The sequence below is a fragment of the Hyla sarda genome, chromosome 4, assembly GCF_029499605.1.
Source record: "Hyla sarda isolate aHylSar1 chromosome 4, aHylSar1.hap1, whole genome shotgun sequence".
In the NCBI taxonomy this organism is placed as follows: Eukaryota; Metazoa; Chordata; class Amphibia; order Anura; family Hylidae; genus Hyla; species Hyla sarda.
In genome coordinates this window covers 145,211,256-145,227,405 of record NC_079192.1, presented here as the reverse complement: position 1 = coordinate 145,227,405, position 16,150 = coordinate 145,211,256, and the positions used below count along the sequence as shown (strand labels likewise).

General features: G+C 39.8%; 1 protein-coding gene across 1 annotated transcript in view; it reads left to right on the top strand.

Moving 5' to 3' along the window:
• The window catches only part of LOC130368538 (unconventional myosin-Va-like), a 180,422-nt gene that overhangs the window by 116,047 nt on the left and 48,225 nt on the right, over nt 1-16,150 (top strand). Inside the window, exons 15-23 of the mRNA XM_056572330.1 lie at nt 6,851-7,006; nt 7,416-7,513; nt 9,520-9,606; nt 9,887-9,995; nt 12,379-12,590; nt 12,684-12,840; nt 13,148-13,387; nt 13,479-13,727; nt 14,811-14,904. Coding sequence (XP_056428305.1) covers nt 6,851-7,006; nt 7,416-7,513; nt 9,520-9,606; nt 9,887-9,995; nt 12,379-12,590; nt 12,684-12,840; nt 13,148-13,387; nt 13,479-13,727; nt 14,811-14,904 — 1,402 coding nt within the window. The remainder of the gene's footprint in view (nt 1-6,850; nt 7,007-7,415; nt 7,514-9,519; nt 9,607-9,886; nt 9,996-12,378; nt 12,591-12,683; nt 12,841-13,147; nt 13,388-13,478; nt 13,728-14,810; nt 14,905-16,150) is intronic.

The window sequence follows — 16,150 nt, the reverse complement described above, 5'->3', positions numbered from 1 at the left end:
TTTACTTTGCAGGAATATGAACTTGAAGCTACATAGTAGCGAATTTTCCCTTACAGGAACTCAAACCCCAAATATACAGCATATAGACCTGTAGAACCGGTGTATAGCTGCACATTAATTGCATGTATCAACTACTGTTTTACTCCTGTATATAGGATCTGCAACTTTTGGGCTAAATACCCAGAGAGACTTTATATGTTGCTTTACCGGCCACTGTTTGCCACATTTTATATTGACATTTTAAGGGGAGTTTTTTTTTATTATTTTTATTATCATTATTCTTTTTATCACTTGTTAGTCTCCACTGTATGACCACCGATAGAGGATCCACAAGGGCGCTGCGGCATCTCTCTGTCCACACAGTATCTGACTTGTAATATCAATTTTTCAATAAATTTCTTAGCCCTATGGTCTAATTCTTCTTTTTCAGTGTCACAGATAACCTCAGTCTCCTACCCCAACCCCTTGTGAGCTGCACACACCTTTTTCTTTTAGTTATACATGTATTCAGTCTGTCCTTGTTTGGGGGTTCACATCTATTTTCCTTATCACACATGCACTTTACATATGCAGGGAGACTATGCCAACTCTCTGCTGATACCTCTAGTCAAATAGTGCTAGGACCAGTGAGCCATCATGCTGTACGGGTGTCTTAATGTACCGTATATACATTCTTATGTAACGTTGTCAGTAATATATCAATCTTCAGTAATACATGAAATATAATTTTCCTTTGTTTTTATTTGCCAATGTAAAATGCGCCCCCTTGTGGAAATTGTGTAAACTGCACGTAAAGTTAATTGAGAGAGGAAAAAAAATCTGTATTTTTAATCTTTGCCTTAGATCAGTATTTCCCAACCAGTGTAGCTCCTACTGTTGGAAAACTACAACTACCAGCATGCCTAGACACCCATAAGCTGTCTGAACATGCTGTAAGCTGTAGTTTAGCAACAACTGGAGGCATACTGGTTGGGAAAATCTGCATTTGATACTTCAAAGTTAAATGCACCTTTTGTATGTCGCTTTCTGTGTTTTTCTTAATTTTTTTTATTACACACATAAATATGTACTTTTTATACATTAGTTGGAAGACCAATAAAGACACTGTAGTTTGCCACACTGCTGTTAAAGAGATTCTGTACTGAGCCAAGACTTATAGCTGCATGTGTATACTGGGTACCACAGCCCCAGGAATCTACTTGCAGTATATTGGTATTTGCAAACATATTAGCGCAACTTCCAAACATTGAACATGTTTATTTATTTATACAGGACATTTTGATTTTCTCGTTTTAGATTGTGATGAACAGGTTGAACTTTTGTTAATAGCAGCACATTATAAATCCATTTTATTCGTCATCTATTTCATTAAAGTAAATGTGTTCATTTATTCTCACCGTTGCATTGTGTTTCTTCCTTTCCTTCATTCCATTTGTGTGAAACGCATTCCTCAGAAGGTAATTTCTTCAAGTATCTAGATTCTGCATTGTTCTTCTTCGGTGATGCTTTACTTATGCTTTTGCCTAGAGTAGACATACTTGGTAGAAATGTAGTGCAATATAGGCTGCATGAGATTTGCCAGCAACAAAGAAAATTTCTGTATTTGCGTGTAATACTCCGCAGTTTTATTGGAAGTCTTTACGTAGGAGGAGAGAAGCATTTTAATAATCTGTAGCATGTGTGCCATACTAACAGGTCTGAATAAAACTACATTTGGAAAAGATATGCAAACCTTGGCATTTGTACATTACACTGATACCAGTTAAATTACGTTACCATATTATGCCTCACTTACTTTTCAGCATCGCTTAGTATTCACTTGGTCACCACAGCATATTTGCTAATAGTTCTTAACAGCAGGACCCTTCCACTACTATCAACTAGTGACTGGTGGACTTGATAACTTATATTGATAACTGGCTTTATACAGTGAAATATTGTCAGGTTGCCTTTTTGAGATGAGATAAGTTTATTTATTGCACTTTTGTCAGACATGTGACCTACCAGCCTAAAGGGGTACTCTGGCGTTCAACCTTTTTTTTTGGCCCAGGCTGCAAGCATTAATACTAACCTCTACTTACTTCCCACGGCTCCCTGGTGCCTCCAGTAATGCTGCTCGGGTCCCCATTGCAATTCTCTTCCTGCTGCACTTTGACCCCTGACACCGGAAAAAGTATTGCATTGGAGATAAGTAAAAGCTTTTTATTTAATGCTGGCAGCATGGCTACGATTTAAAAAAAAAACGTAAATGCCGGAGTATTCCAGTACGGGACCATATCAGGTAAACATGTGCTGAACTTGAAAGTGGACTGGATTTCAGTAAGTCATTCCTTTGTCCCTTTGGCGATAAAAGACTGTCTTACGTTACTGAAAGAAAAACATACTTGCTCAGCCAAGCCATCTTAAAGACTATGGGCAATTTTGTGCCCAATTGTTTTATTATTCTTCTTCATTTGCTTCCTAATTATAAAACGAAACTCTTTTGTTCTAAATACACTCAATTAAAAAATTCCTACCATTTTATAGCTGTAGAGTTTGTGCTTATCTAGAGTCTGGCTGTATTACATGGAGCAAATATTGGCTGAATAAGGCTGTGCGTTATGGCCAGCTTTCAGCCACTGAAAAAGTAAACGCTTTTTCATTTAACCTGCTGTGGTATGGCGTGAGAGATTCAGGGCAGATGGAATTACCCTAGGGGCAGATGGCATTAACCCCTTGTATTCGTGACGCCAGGGCAGGGTTTATCCTCAATACTGAAGGTATACCGCTGGATCCTGGGCTCGGCACGGGGGCTATAATGACTCAGACGCCAAGTTATGGACAACGGGAGCTTTACTGAGTGACAGATGGAACAGTCTATACAGTATAGCCGGGCCCACGGAGGTGACCAGTGATTTCAGAGATCTTAAGGGCTTGCTGAGACTTGCAGTGTTTTTGGACAGTTTAGTGCAGTCCACGCTGACTTGACAATAGATGACAGTGACTGACTTGAAGTGACTGGGGACAGACTAAGCTGTGACTTTTGCTTACTTGTAGACTTGTAGCTTGTGGCTGCAGACTTGACTTGAGGCCTCCTATGACTCCGGACACTCTTAGGCTAGACTGCACCTCAGCAAAGACTCAGGAACTAAGAGAGGGAAGATACTCCTCCCAGAGCTTTTATAGGGGAGACTCTGGTTGGGTCCCATTGGTCACCCTTAAGTCACTGATACCTCCTGAGTAACAATCACATGACAACTCACATGAAAATTGGTGATCACATGTTAACCTTTCTTAAAGATACAACATTCTTATATACATAACATAGGGGATAATATACAATTACAGTAGAACAGATGCAGGGCCCAGGGGACACTGCAGGGAGGCTGCCTGACAGGGCAGCAAGGGTACAGGGTAACAGCTCCGGTACTGGGCCTCCACACTGCCAAAAAGAAAATTGCTTGTGGGCCACACATGTCCCTGTGTAATAGTGGATTTTTGGCTGAAGATAAACTATATCAAAGTACCCCATGAACCATCCAGCGATCATTCGTGCACCCCTGTCCATGCAGTTGTTGAGCCTTATAATAGGCTCTGTAAATGAGTGCCGATCTACAGGAATGGTTCTTGTTTTATGGTGGGATATCTAATAGGGCTACCCGAAGTAGCAGGAGAGCAGAGAGAGCCCACAGAATGTAATGAGATATGAAGGCATCCAAGTCATCGTATGAGGGTAGATCACACAGGCTGTACTGTATCTGAGTGTAGATAGCAGAGGGGAGTTCACACCGCAGTGGAAGAGAGTGAGTCGTTCAGGCTGTGTATAAGTGTAAAGTGAGAGGAGAGCACTAGGGAACGATCACAATATGAACAAAAGGTTATGCTGCACAGGGGGTCAAGTCCTGGGAAAAAAGTGTGGTAACTCACCCAAGATTTTCGCTCAAAAAGCTGGTCCTGCAGGACTTATACTAATGGGAACAAGGTTCCTGCTGTGAAAAAAAAGGGCAGGAACTCTGTCCCCATGCGTTCTTGCAGGACTTGAGCCTTGGTTATGCAATTTTCTAATATATTTTGTTTTACTTTGTTACCACTTTCAAGATGTTGGTTTGCTGAGTGGGAACTTTGTTTATACAGAGAGGCTGAAAACTAGTCATGTCCTCAGCTGAGCAGTGGATACTGTAAGTGATGGTCTGTGAGCAGAAGTCATCAGCAGCACGTGAACAAATCTCTGAAAGTTTTTTACAACATTTCAGCTTTGCAGTCCACCCAGTTTAGGTTTTGGAGCATTGTCTACATTTGATGCAGTTGTAGCAATTTTAGCTGAAATGAGGACTAGCTATGCATTGGTTTGCAGCCTCTGCATGTATTCTTGTGTTCGCAATCAGTCGAAACTTAAAGGGTGTTAGAAAGGGGATTAACTTTTCGTTTACATATTTATTACATTTTTTTTTTATTGAAACCAGGAAACTCCTAAACTGGCATACAAACTCCCACAATGCTCTACACTCCGGAGCAGGAAACCAGCAAAGTTCCTAGTTTAGCATTAGACATCTCAAAATCTGTGCAAGTTAACGACACAAAATTTTTCCAAAGTTACTTAAAGGGGTACTTCGCTGCTCAACGTTTGGAACAAACTGTCCCGATCGCTGGAGCCGGCGCCAGGAGCTCGTGATGTCATAGCCCCACCCCCTCATGACATCACACTCCACCCCCTCAATGCAAGTTTATGGGAGGGGGCGTGGCGGCTGTCACGCCCCCTCCCATAGACTTGCATTGAGAGGGCGGGGCTGCTATGATGTCACGGCGCCGGCTCCAGCATTTGGAATAGTTTGTTCCAAATGCTGAGCAGCGGAGTACCCCTTTAACAATTTATAGAGAATTTATCTGTGGTATATTTTAATGCAGTTTTCCTATGACAGAAGGTGGACATGTTGTTTGGAATAGAACAGTATTGCAGTTACCAACAATACAACTGGCCATTTCTACAGCCACTCCAGGATTTGCAGGGTTCCCGATAGACTAACTCCCACAAACCAACATATGAGGGCTTGTCCTATATTATATGCGGAAGTGATCTTTTACCTATAAAGTGTCCCTATCATTAGTAAAAAATGTCTGACATGTTGTAGAGCCATGTCAAGCATTTTGATTGTTTGGGTCAGTGTGATCAGACCTTCACGAGCTGGGGGAAGCGCGGTTAGGTTTTTTACTCCCCAGCTTGTTGACTTTTCCATCTCTTTCTATAGACCGCTCTATAGACTTATAATAAAACTCATCTTCTGCTGCAAGATACAATAGGCTGCGGGTCAGGGAGTAAAGTACTTAACCACATGCTCAATTCAGAGATCATTGGGGGTCTGATCACTGAGACCACCCTGAACAATCAATCCACATATATATATATATATATATATATATATATATATATATATATATTTATGTATATAAAACTGTTTATAGGATTTTACAATTTTTTCAATAACAGAAAAAAAATGGAAAAAAAAATCAATAGCAATTCTCAGGGAATTGGTATTAGAAACAAATTATCCATAATAGCGGTCAATAATTCAAATAGGATGTGATATATAGGTCTATTTGCATATCTCAGAGTAGTATACACGTAGTTAACAAAACGTAACTCATAGATAACCATCTGATATGATGTCCACAAGAAAAAGGATTTTAATACTAAGGTATCCATTTCACTACCTGAGAAAGAATTATATAGAGTGAAGAGATACACCCTCAATTAAATCTACTTAAATAACAATCAAAACTTTTGACGTATCTCTGTAACATGTCAGGGACTTGGGAAAAACTTTAATAAGTAGTACAGATACCGCAGAATGAATTTCTAGGGGGTCTCAGAAAAATATCCCTCCTCTATTAGCCAGACGATAGTGGCCACAAAAAGACATATTTCACTTTGGAGGACACAACATGTCTGAGCATTACATAGACACCCTACAATTCTTAGTTAAGGGCGTGTATAGCTTAGAATAGCTTAGATGGAACACGCTTTAAGAAACTTATTTTATCAAAAATGGGTTGTTCAAAGTAGCTAGCCTCTTTAAAAGAGGTTAAAGGGGTACTCCACTGGCCAGCATTCGGAACATTTAGTTCTGAACGCTGTGTGGGAGCTGCGGGGGTCGACCACGCCCCCTCAATGCAAGTCTATGGGAGGGGGCGTGGCGTCCGCCACGCCCCCTCCCATAGACTTACATTGAGGTGGCGTGACAGACCCCCGCAGCACTCACACAGCGTTCGGAACTAAATGTTCTGAACGCTGGCCAGTGGAGCACCCCTTTAAGTGTCATGTACTGTACTTTGCTGCTCCCACCAGGCCTTCAGACTTTGAATGGAGTGTCTGGGAGCATGTCCCTCTAGTTAAACTCATGCAGATAGAAGGAGAGGAGGGGCAGGGGAGACTCTCTTTCTAATGATGGTAATGGGGCCCCCGGTGATCATATATTTACAGTATCACGTATTCAGTGGATCATTTGTTTCCTTTAAACCTAACAATGTTTTTAACCTGACATTCTATAACTGCATGCTGTTATGCTTCTAATGATACTCACTTCTTAGGCACTGTACACACTTCCGTTTTTCATATTTCCATGTATCTTTAAATCAGATTTGAAAACTGTAGGAAACCTGGTAGACCCATTATTAAACAGACCATAACAGAGCCATCATGCTTCCTGTAAAAATGGATCTCATGACGTATGAACAGTGCCTAATATGATTTCTGATCCTAATTTGATGTTACCTTTTTTTATTTTCGAACATCAAATTATTTGTTTACTTACTGTTATACAATGGTTGTTTACCATATGGATTTTAAGAACATTTTTTTTCTTTGTAATCCTAGTTTAAGCTGCTGGCAGAACTGTTCCAGGACCATCAGCAGTCCTCAAGCCCAACCTCTACTGCTCCCACAGGTCGTACTCTCCTATCCCGTACAGGTCTGCGTAAACCAAAGCCTGAACATGCTAGTAAAGAACATAAGAAAACAGTCGGACACCAGGTAAACTTTTAAAATGACTTTTTAATCTGAATGCAATGTTCCTGGTTTCTTTTTAGTACTCTCATTGTATTTGGTTTGATGAATCTGCTGTATCCCATAACACTGGCCTGTCAATGTGGTTTGTGTTCGTTCTGACTGTATATTTTCTGTGACTTCAAGCTCGTCTCCTTGACTTGATTTTCTCTGTTATGTATTGTTAAAACCTTTTTAAAATATCTAAAATTACAGTAAAAAAAAATATATGAATTTTTAAATAAATAGAATAAACATGTTCTGGGTTCCTTATATGGCTTTCCCAGTATGCCAAAATGATGTTTGACTATTTTTTTTCCATTGTTTTAATAAATGTAAGTTATAAGTTTTGGTGCAGACACCTCTTTAGCTTATGAGCCTATTGTTTCCATTTCAGTTTAGAAACTCTTTGCATTTGCTGATGGAGACACTAAATGCTACAACCCCTCATTATGTACGTTGTATTAAGCCAAATGACGTAAAGTATCCCTTCACGTAAGTAGCTGTTGTTGCTTTATATCTGTGCAGTAAATAAACAACAATTTCTAAATATATTCTTAATAACTGAATAACGCTTAGGTCTTATGCACATTGGGGTTTATTTATCAAGCAATTTTGACCTCTTTTGCTGTTAAAAGTCGCACAAAAGGCGCATGTGCGTTCCGCGCAACTTTTTACCACACAGCCAAAAAGTTTCATGCAAGTTTTTTTTGACGAAAATCAATGGCAGTCAGGGACCATACTTACAAAAATGACTGGGCACAGGCAATGGTGTTAAGCGGTCACGTGAACCTTCTGCTCGCCGCAATAGCAGAGTGCTCACGTGACCCGCCGGCTCTCGCTCCACTAGGTGAGAGTGAACCAATGAAGGGCTGGCTTAGTGCGGCATAGTGAGGATGCCGGTAAATTCGGCAACGCAACATTGTGCCTTCCAGCCAACCAGCAACTTGGTGGAGAGGCCACAAGAGAAGAGAGGCCACTGCGCATGCGTATCCCAGTGAGCTATGGATTGCATATACCACAGCCACTTTGCTCTCACTAGAATTTTGACTGTGGTACATGAGTTTGTGCAAGCCGTGAGGGGCTGCGCCAAATTTATCATCGGCTGTCCAACTTTTGATAAATTAGTCGCACAGCCGCACATACACAACAAGAAAGAAATGCACTCGTGTACCACAGTCATTAATGATAAATCCCTCCCCATTGTGTTTTCAGTTGGATTGCAACACAAGTTCAAGATCCACGTGAAATCCACATCCCAGTGATTTCGGTGGGAGATATGCGACCGTGGGCATGTATTATTTTTTTTCTCTGCAGATTTGACTTGACCATTTTTGACGCTGATTCTCCCCTTCATACATTGGGAGACCAAATCAACAAAACATCTACCGCTAAAATCTGAATGTTTCCATGCATATGTTTCAAGTAAATTCTTTGTCAAATAATCTGATGCCAAAAAAAATACTCAGTGTGCCCATACCTTTACTACTCCTTCTATCATCAGGATATGGATTGTTTGTAGCTAGTAGTGAGCAGTCTTCTGGTAAAAGCTGCTGTATTTCTAGATCACTAGTCCGTTCATTACAAAATATAATGGATTGGCTGAAGTATCATTTCATTTGTGGGAACAACATCCGTTAAGTAAAATCACTTGATCTTTTATACACGGATAATTATGTGATGCCTTTCTATGGAGGGAGCTAAATTCACAGGATAAGGTTAGTTTGTAACCAGTTGAATACACTTGTTTTAAGTTTAGAATGTTTGAATTGAATTTGTGGAAAGGAATTAAATCTAAAAAGTGAACGCCCAGCTGGTAACAGTACAGTACATTAGAGCTTCGGTTCACACAGAGGCCAGTCACCACTCACAGGATCTAACATGACTGTAGATATTCACTGATGTAGACACAGATAAACTTTACGGTAGAAGATATGACCTACTTTTACTGTCTTCTGGATGCAGGGAATAATGCATAGCTCAGTGATGGCTATTTAAAGGGGTACTCCGCCCCTAGACATCTTATCCCCTATCCAAAGAATAGGGGATAATATGTCTGAACGTGGGGTCCCGCCGCTGGGGACCCCCGCAATCTCCCTGTTGCACCCGGCATTTGTTTAGAGTGTTGGGTGCAGCGCCAGAGGCTCGTGAAGTCACGGCCACGCCCCCTCAATGCAAATCTATAGGAGGGGGCGTGGCGGTCATCACGCACCCTACCATAGACTTGCATTGAGGGGGTGTGGCTGAGACGTCACGAGCGAGGCGTGGCTGTGACGTCACAAGCCTCTGCCCCGCAGCGCCAGTCATCTGGCATGGAGCGAAGCTTGCTCTGTGCACCGGATGTCTAGGGCGCCACTCGGGACCCCCGCGATCAGGCATCTTATCCCCTATCCTTTGTATAGGGGATAAGAAGTCTAGGGTTGGAGTACCCCTTTAAAGCAAGACTAATTCCTTGCGGTGTTTGCTTTGTGCTTAGATTCTTCTGATTTTGGTTTTATAAGGTTTGACTCAAAACGGGCCGTCCAGCAGCTCAGAGCTTGTGGTGTGTTGGAAACTATAAGGATCAGCGCGGCAGGATTCCCATCTAGGTAAGCGGTTGTGTTTATATGGATTGTGTCATATCAGGTTATGTATGCTTGGCTGTTAGAGTTGTGAATTACCTATGGGAATGTATATGTTATGAACTTAGCATTATCATGAAACAAAAATGAATATAATATATATATTATAAAATATGTATTGCATTTTTATGGGTAACTGTGCTTTTATTTATTGTCTGTAGCCTGTTTTCTTACATTTATTACCAGAGAGTGAAAAGACTGTTGCTAGCCTATCTGAATTGACAGGGCCTCTCCTCTCTTGTGCTAGGTGGACGTATCAAGAGTTCTTCAGTCGATACCGGGTTCTTATGAAGCAAAAAGATGTCCTCAGTGACTGGAGGCAAACCTGCAAGAACGTGTTGGAGAAGCTCATTGTGGTATGTTGAATCTAAGTGAATAGGTGAAGCATATTATTGTCTAATTTAAAGTGGTTATCTGGATACTAAAATATATATATATATATATTTTGCTGGGGGTCACATAAAAATAAAAATTCCCTCTAGTGTTGCTGGCAGTTTAATCTGTCTAAATCTGTCTAGTCTGAGTTTGCACCATGTACTAGTTGGCATATTTTTACAAGCTTTTTCATTGAAGCTCTGCTCCTAATATTGAGTAAAGCAAAAAAGTGTGTTAAAAAATATGAAACAAGTCATGTACAACAGATTTTTAGCACAGGCAGTTTTTGTTTTTTTAATCAGGTATCTTTTTATTGGGGTTTTCACTTTTTTTCATACAAGCAATGTAACTGTAACCTCTAAACATGGACCAAAATTTCCTGGATGCGTTACATTTTTTTTATTAAATGCCCTTCTCAGGGCAGACTATATTGCACACCCTACTAGGAAACTACATAATGAAGGACAAATCCAGTATTGAGCCAACAAGCTTACATGCCAAATGCAATATTTGTAGGATCCCCACTTCAGGACCCATTGGTTCTTCAGTACAACCAATAAGGCCCAACACACAGTACTTAGGAGTCAGGGGTAATTGTGTTCCATAAGGTAGGAAGACAAAATTAACTAAGTAGGGGAAAATCCCAGATCATGTGGAGCCAAGGTAGCATCAGCATGCCCGCATCTAGAGCACGAAGAGTCAGAACACAGATGCAAAATTATGGGGGGTTTAAATACCCTATGAAGTAAAAACAATTGAGACAATCAACCAGCTTCAGATAGGGAGAGCAGAGGAGTGTAAGATAGGACAGTCACATACTCATCAGTAAACAAATCACCTAAGTAAGTAGACTATTTTTCATTGACCCTGACCCTGCGTAATAGATGGTATCTATCAAGTAACCCCTTGTATAAGCAGGAGAAGACTTACAGTGATGTAACTACCGACTGTAATGGAGGGGGAGGCAGGGGTGTACAGCTAACAACCTTAACCTGCATGTACCTCAGTAAAATGGCAAAGTTACAAGCACTGGTAAAAGAAGGCATGTGATAGAGCGATAGGGCATGTGAGAAGTTGTTTTAAAACTGAACAAACAATTTAGATACGAAGTTGACATATAATTGACTCAATTGGACCACCCCTTTATGCTCCCAAAATTACCAGTCCCCAAACAAGAAAAATTCTGGGAGGTTGGAATAAAGTAGTAATAGCCTCCATGCCCAGCACAGACTTGGCTTTACTACACATTTTACAAGCCAATACAGTAGTCAGTCTCCGGTCTGGTGGTCTTGTGAGTGATCCAGTTTCTAGTATATGTAAAGGAACCTGCCCCCTATGTTTGAACATAGAGACTCTACCGGTAGGCCCCATCCTAAAAGTGGGCACAGGCAGTTTTGGTTATTTACCACATTAGGTGTATGTTGTTGTATAATAGAAAGTTAGAACAAAACCAAAGGAGGTTACATAATCGTATATACATATATACAGTTTTTTTTTTTTTTTTTTTTTTAAGCATGGCACAATACATACAGTAATAGGCCAAGTATATCAATGGATTCTGTTAAATAAGTCACAAAATATTTAACAAGAAGCTTTATAGAAAAATCAAATATCCATGCTAATATGAGAATACTGTATGTCTAGTGCCAGATCACAGGTCAAATCCCGCACACACGGGGAGATAAAATCTAATTTATAGACTGTGTCAATTTAGACTAGACAGTCTACAAATGCAGTTTCTCAGCTATTTAAAGATCTGGTGCATCTTTAGATTGTCTAGTCAATGTTTACATAATCTATCTAGTTTTCTTACTTGACATATTTCTGTTACATGTCATCACCTTTAAGCAATACTACATTTTCCCAAACGCCACACACACCCTTGTCAAATGTGGCACAAAACTGTCTGGAACACACAAAAAATGAGTTGCAAGTCAAATAAGCCATTTTTGTTGCCTAAATTGCACCAGCTTTTTGATACATGCAGTTTAGTCTCCTCCAATATGTCACCACAGTGTAAAATAGTTTAACACTTTGTCGTAGAAGCACATTGATGCTAGTAATTAAGTTGGCCACAAATAGGAGGATTTACCCCTGGTCCAAACTGTGTTAGATCTTTCACAGTTTGGACACTTGGTGGTTAATTAGCATATAAAAAAACTACCTGAAGCCTAGGAAGAATTTTTCAGCTTGGTTCTTTGCTCAAGTGCTACCTGTGTTCCAACAGCTAGTTTTAGTGTCCTAGAAATAATGATTATTCGCCTGCCATAGTTAAACCTCATGTTGTCTGATATTTTGACACTGTATATGTAATAATACATTTTATACAATAATAATAAAAAAGGATCTTCTTTCACAAATCAGGACCAAGACAAATATCAATTTGGTAAAACAAAAATCTTCTTCCGTGCTGGGCAAGTAGCCTATTTGGAGAAAATAAGAGCTGACAAGTTGAGAGTGGCCTGCATCCGGATCCAGAAGACAATACGTGGTTGGCTTTTACGGAAGAAGTACCTCCGCATGAAGAAGGCAGCCATCTGCATTCAGAGATATGTTAGAGGATACCAGGCCAAATGGTGAGTGTATCTACTATTTTCTTTTATTGAGAGCTTGCATTTTGATTAATAAGAATTATATGGATTCTTTAACCATGTGATTTGTCCGTACAGTCTTGCCCAGTTCCTGCGCAGGACCAGAGCAGCAATTCTTATACAGAAGTTTCAGAGAATGTATGTGGTTCGCCAGAAGTATCGCCGTATACGGTCTGTTACACTGTCACTTCAGACATATCTTCGGGGTTATGCAGCCAGAAAGAGGTATCAGCAGGTAAGAGAATAATATAATGGACTGTGCGGACAACAAGTTACTATACGTTTGTGTTTTTTTGTTACATGTACATTTAGCATAGTTGGTTTTCATACGTCTAATGGATTCCAATTGATGACTAGACTGATGTTCATTGAACCCGATATTGGTGCAACTTATTTCAGGTTAATAGCCAATTGCAATACATTTTCTAATGTACAATGCTATTGTACTAGCTGTGTTAGTGTGATTTATACTTGGGTCTAGTTATGGTCTCTATATTGTGACATGTATGGAATTACTAATGGCCGTCACTATCAATCTTTAGATGGTGAGGGTACACAAAGCTACTATCATTCAGAAGCACGTTCGCGGCTGGTTGGCTCGTAAGGCTTACAAGAGAAGCTTGGAAGCCATTGTCTACCTGCAGTGCTGCTACCGCAGGATGATGGCCAAAAGGGAGTTGAAGAAATTGAAGATTGAAGCTCGTTCTGTTGAACATTACAAGAAACTCAACTATGGCATGGAAAACAAGATCATGCAAATGCAGCGTAGAATTGATGAACAGGTAACACCACAGTATAGAGCAGTCATGCTGCTGCACACTGTGCTGTATGTAATGTTATTTGATATGATCATTCTTTCTCTTGTGTTTACAGAATAAGGACAACAAGTCCTTGCTGGAGAGGCTGACGCATCTAGAGATAACCTACAATACGGAGAAAGATAAGCTACGAAGTGATGTTGACCGCCTGAAACCATTTGAAGAAGAGGCCAAAAATGCCACACACCGAGTGATGAGCCTCCAGGAGGAGTTAGCCAAGCTGAGGAAAGATCTGCTCCAGACACAGAACGAAAAGAAGAAGATTGAGCAGAATGCAGACCAATATAAAACTGAAACTGAGCAGGTATTCTGGAGGACCAGTTTAGAAGAATTTAACCAGTTAAAGTATTATGGCGACTAGAACGAACTCCTTTTGAATATAAAACTTTATAAATAATCCTTATTTAAATGATCCACAACTACTACTCAGCCTTAGAACGTTATTTAGATTATCATCTTAAAAAAGATCTGATCTGTTAGATTTTCAGTAAAAAAGCCAAATTATCTTAAAAACACATTTGGGAATGGGCAACTGATTATGACTAGTATTTTGTTACATCTAGTCTTTGTAATAGAGGTCTATATCTTACTGCATAGTGGCCAATGGTGACAGGATTAATGCACAATGTAATGGACAGTTCTACTTCTTCTACTTGGCCATTTTACACACTGATCAGTTCATAAGAACCCTATAGTCATCTGTGTACAAGGGCTAGTAACTAGCCGATGAATGAACAGTGGTCGTTCGTCAGCTGATTGAATCTTTTGTGCCATTTAAAGTATCGCCCTATGTGAAAAGGTGATGTGCGGCCAACAATTATTAATTTAGATCACTGGATTATTTATTTGCCCCGGCTTCACGATTGATCAAGCCTTGTGAAGGCTCAGTAAACGTTGGCCGACCATTGAGATAATTTATTGGCGCTCGTCATCTTTGGCCTGTCTAAAAAGGGCTCTTAGAGGAAGAGGATGGGAAACACCTAAACGGTGCGCGGGAAAAATAGTACTAGTCAAAATATAACCTGTTATTTGACCAAGTCATTTATGGATTCACATATTGATCAAAACCGTATCTGCTTGGATGCCTGATCTGAGTTGTTCTTGTGAGTAAACAGTTTGGCTCTTTTCTGATCTATAATGATCTCACACATACATGAAGAGTCCAAAATAGTAATTCCTTGCTTAGTTATCCCCCCTCCACACTTGGTAGTTTTGTCTATTTTAAAATTTTTTTTAGTATTAGTTCTCAAATTCCAAATGTTCTTCATGCTCTGTTGCTGTTTTTCACCATTAGCTAAATTGAACATTAGTTTGTGACTTGTCGGCCATAGTCTGAGATGAGAATTTTATTGTGCCAAAGAGTTGAGTTTTTTGCTTGAATTTGCAGTTGCTGTCTGAACTGAAACAACAGAACACATTATTGAAAAAAGAGAAGGAAGAAATGAATATTCTAATCCAGGAACAAGCTAAACGAATGACTGGTATGTACTGTTAGATTTCTTTATTGTTTACCTATTAAATATTACTGTGTCCGTTACGACACATTTCCTAATCCACCTATATCACTATATATATATGTTCTGTTTTAAGGGATTGTCTCCTTACAGACATCACCTATAAGAATGTGACTGCTAGAGTAGGTATCTAGTTTTCTCGGGTTCTGTTCTGGGCAACCCCAAAGTGAATAGCTGATTTTGCCGAGGGAAGAAGCAGTTAGTTATTTACTTGCTTTACTGCAGGGAAAATGTATTACATGGCAGCCAATTAAATAAATGGAATGACCACATTAGTCTACAATTTTTACGGTGCAGACTATTTTTTTTTGGTTCATAGAAGGGAGTCCCGATTGATAGAGATTTAGAAGAAGTTTATTATTTTCCCATCATCCTATTCACTTTGTCTACTACATGTAAACAAGAATAATTCTTTTAGAACCGCACTTTTTTACTAAGCCTATAACAAGACTTGACTATTGTCAAGGGCTGCATGAACGAACTCTGGATCATTTGTGCAGCCCTCTGCTTTCATCATTCATCAACAGCACATCCCTTATTACATCTGAGAAATAGAGATTTATTTTTTATTTTTTTATCAGGCCAGAATAAAGTGATTAACTGATGAACCAGGGTCTGTTTGCTCGATAGCTGATTGCTGGCTGTAATACAAAGGGTGATATTGGCTTGTTCAGGCAGAATGACCCTGTATAATAGGGCCCTAACAGAGATGCCCTCGTTCCACACGTTTTCTAAGACATTTTTAAGTCTATTTAGAAAGTTATTTATCTATTTAGAAAGTTGAATACAATTAGGAAGCAAATGAAGTTGAAGCAAATTGGCGTGGATTTGTCAGTAGCCTTTAAAGTGTACCGGTCATTAGCAAAAACATTTTATATTATGGAGAGAGTAACATTATGGGTACATTCACACATGCATATTTTCTGCTTCAGATTTGCTGTAGCAGATTTTGCTACCCATTGAAGTCAGTGGACAACAACATGCCCTTTATGTATATTTGTAATATACATTGGCTAAAAAATGTGGTGTTGGATTATTATTATTATTTTTTTTGGGGGGGTTGTGTTTTTAAATTTTTTTTGTTTTTTTTTTGTGACCTTGCGGCTATTGCCTGTGTTTATCTGTAATGAGACCAAATACAGGAAGTCTGGGTGGGCATGCAGGGCTCTGCGCACTGAGGGCAAGCAGGGCTCTGCGCACTGAGGGCAAGCAG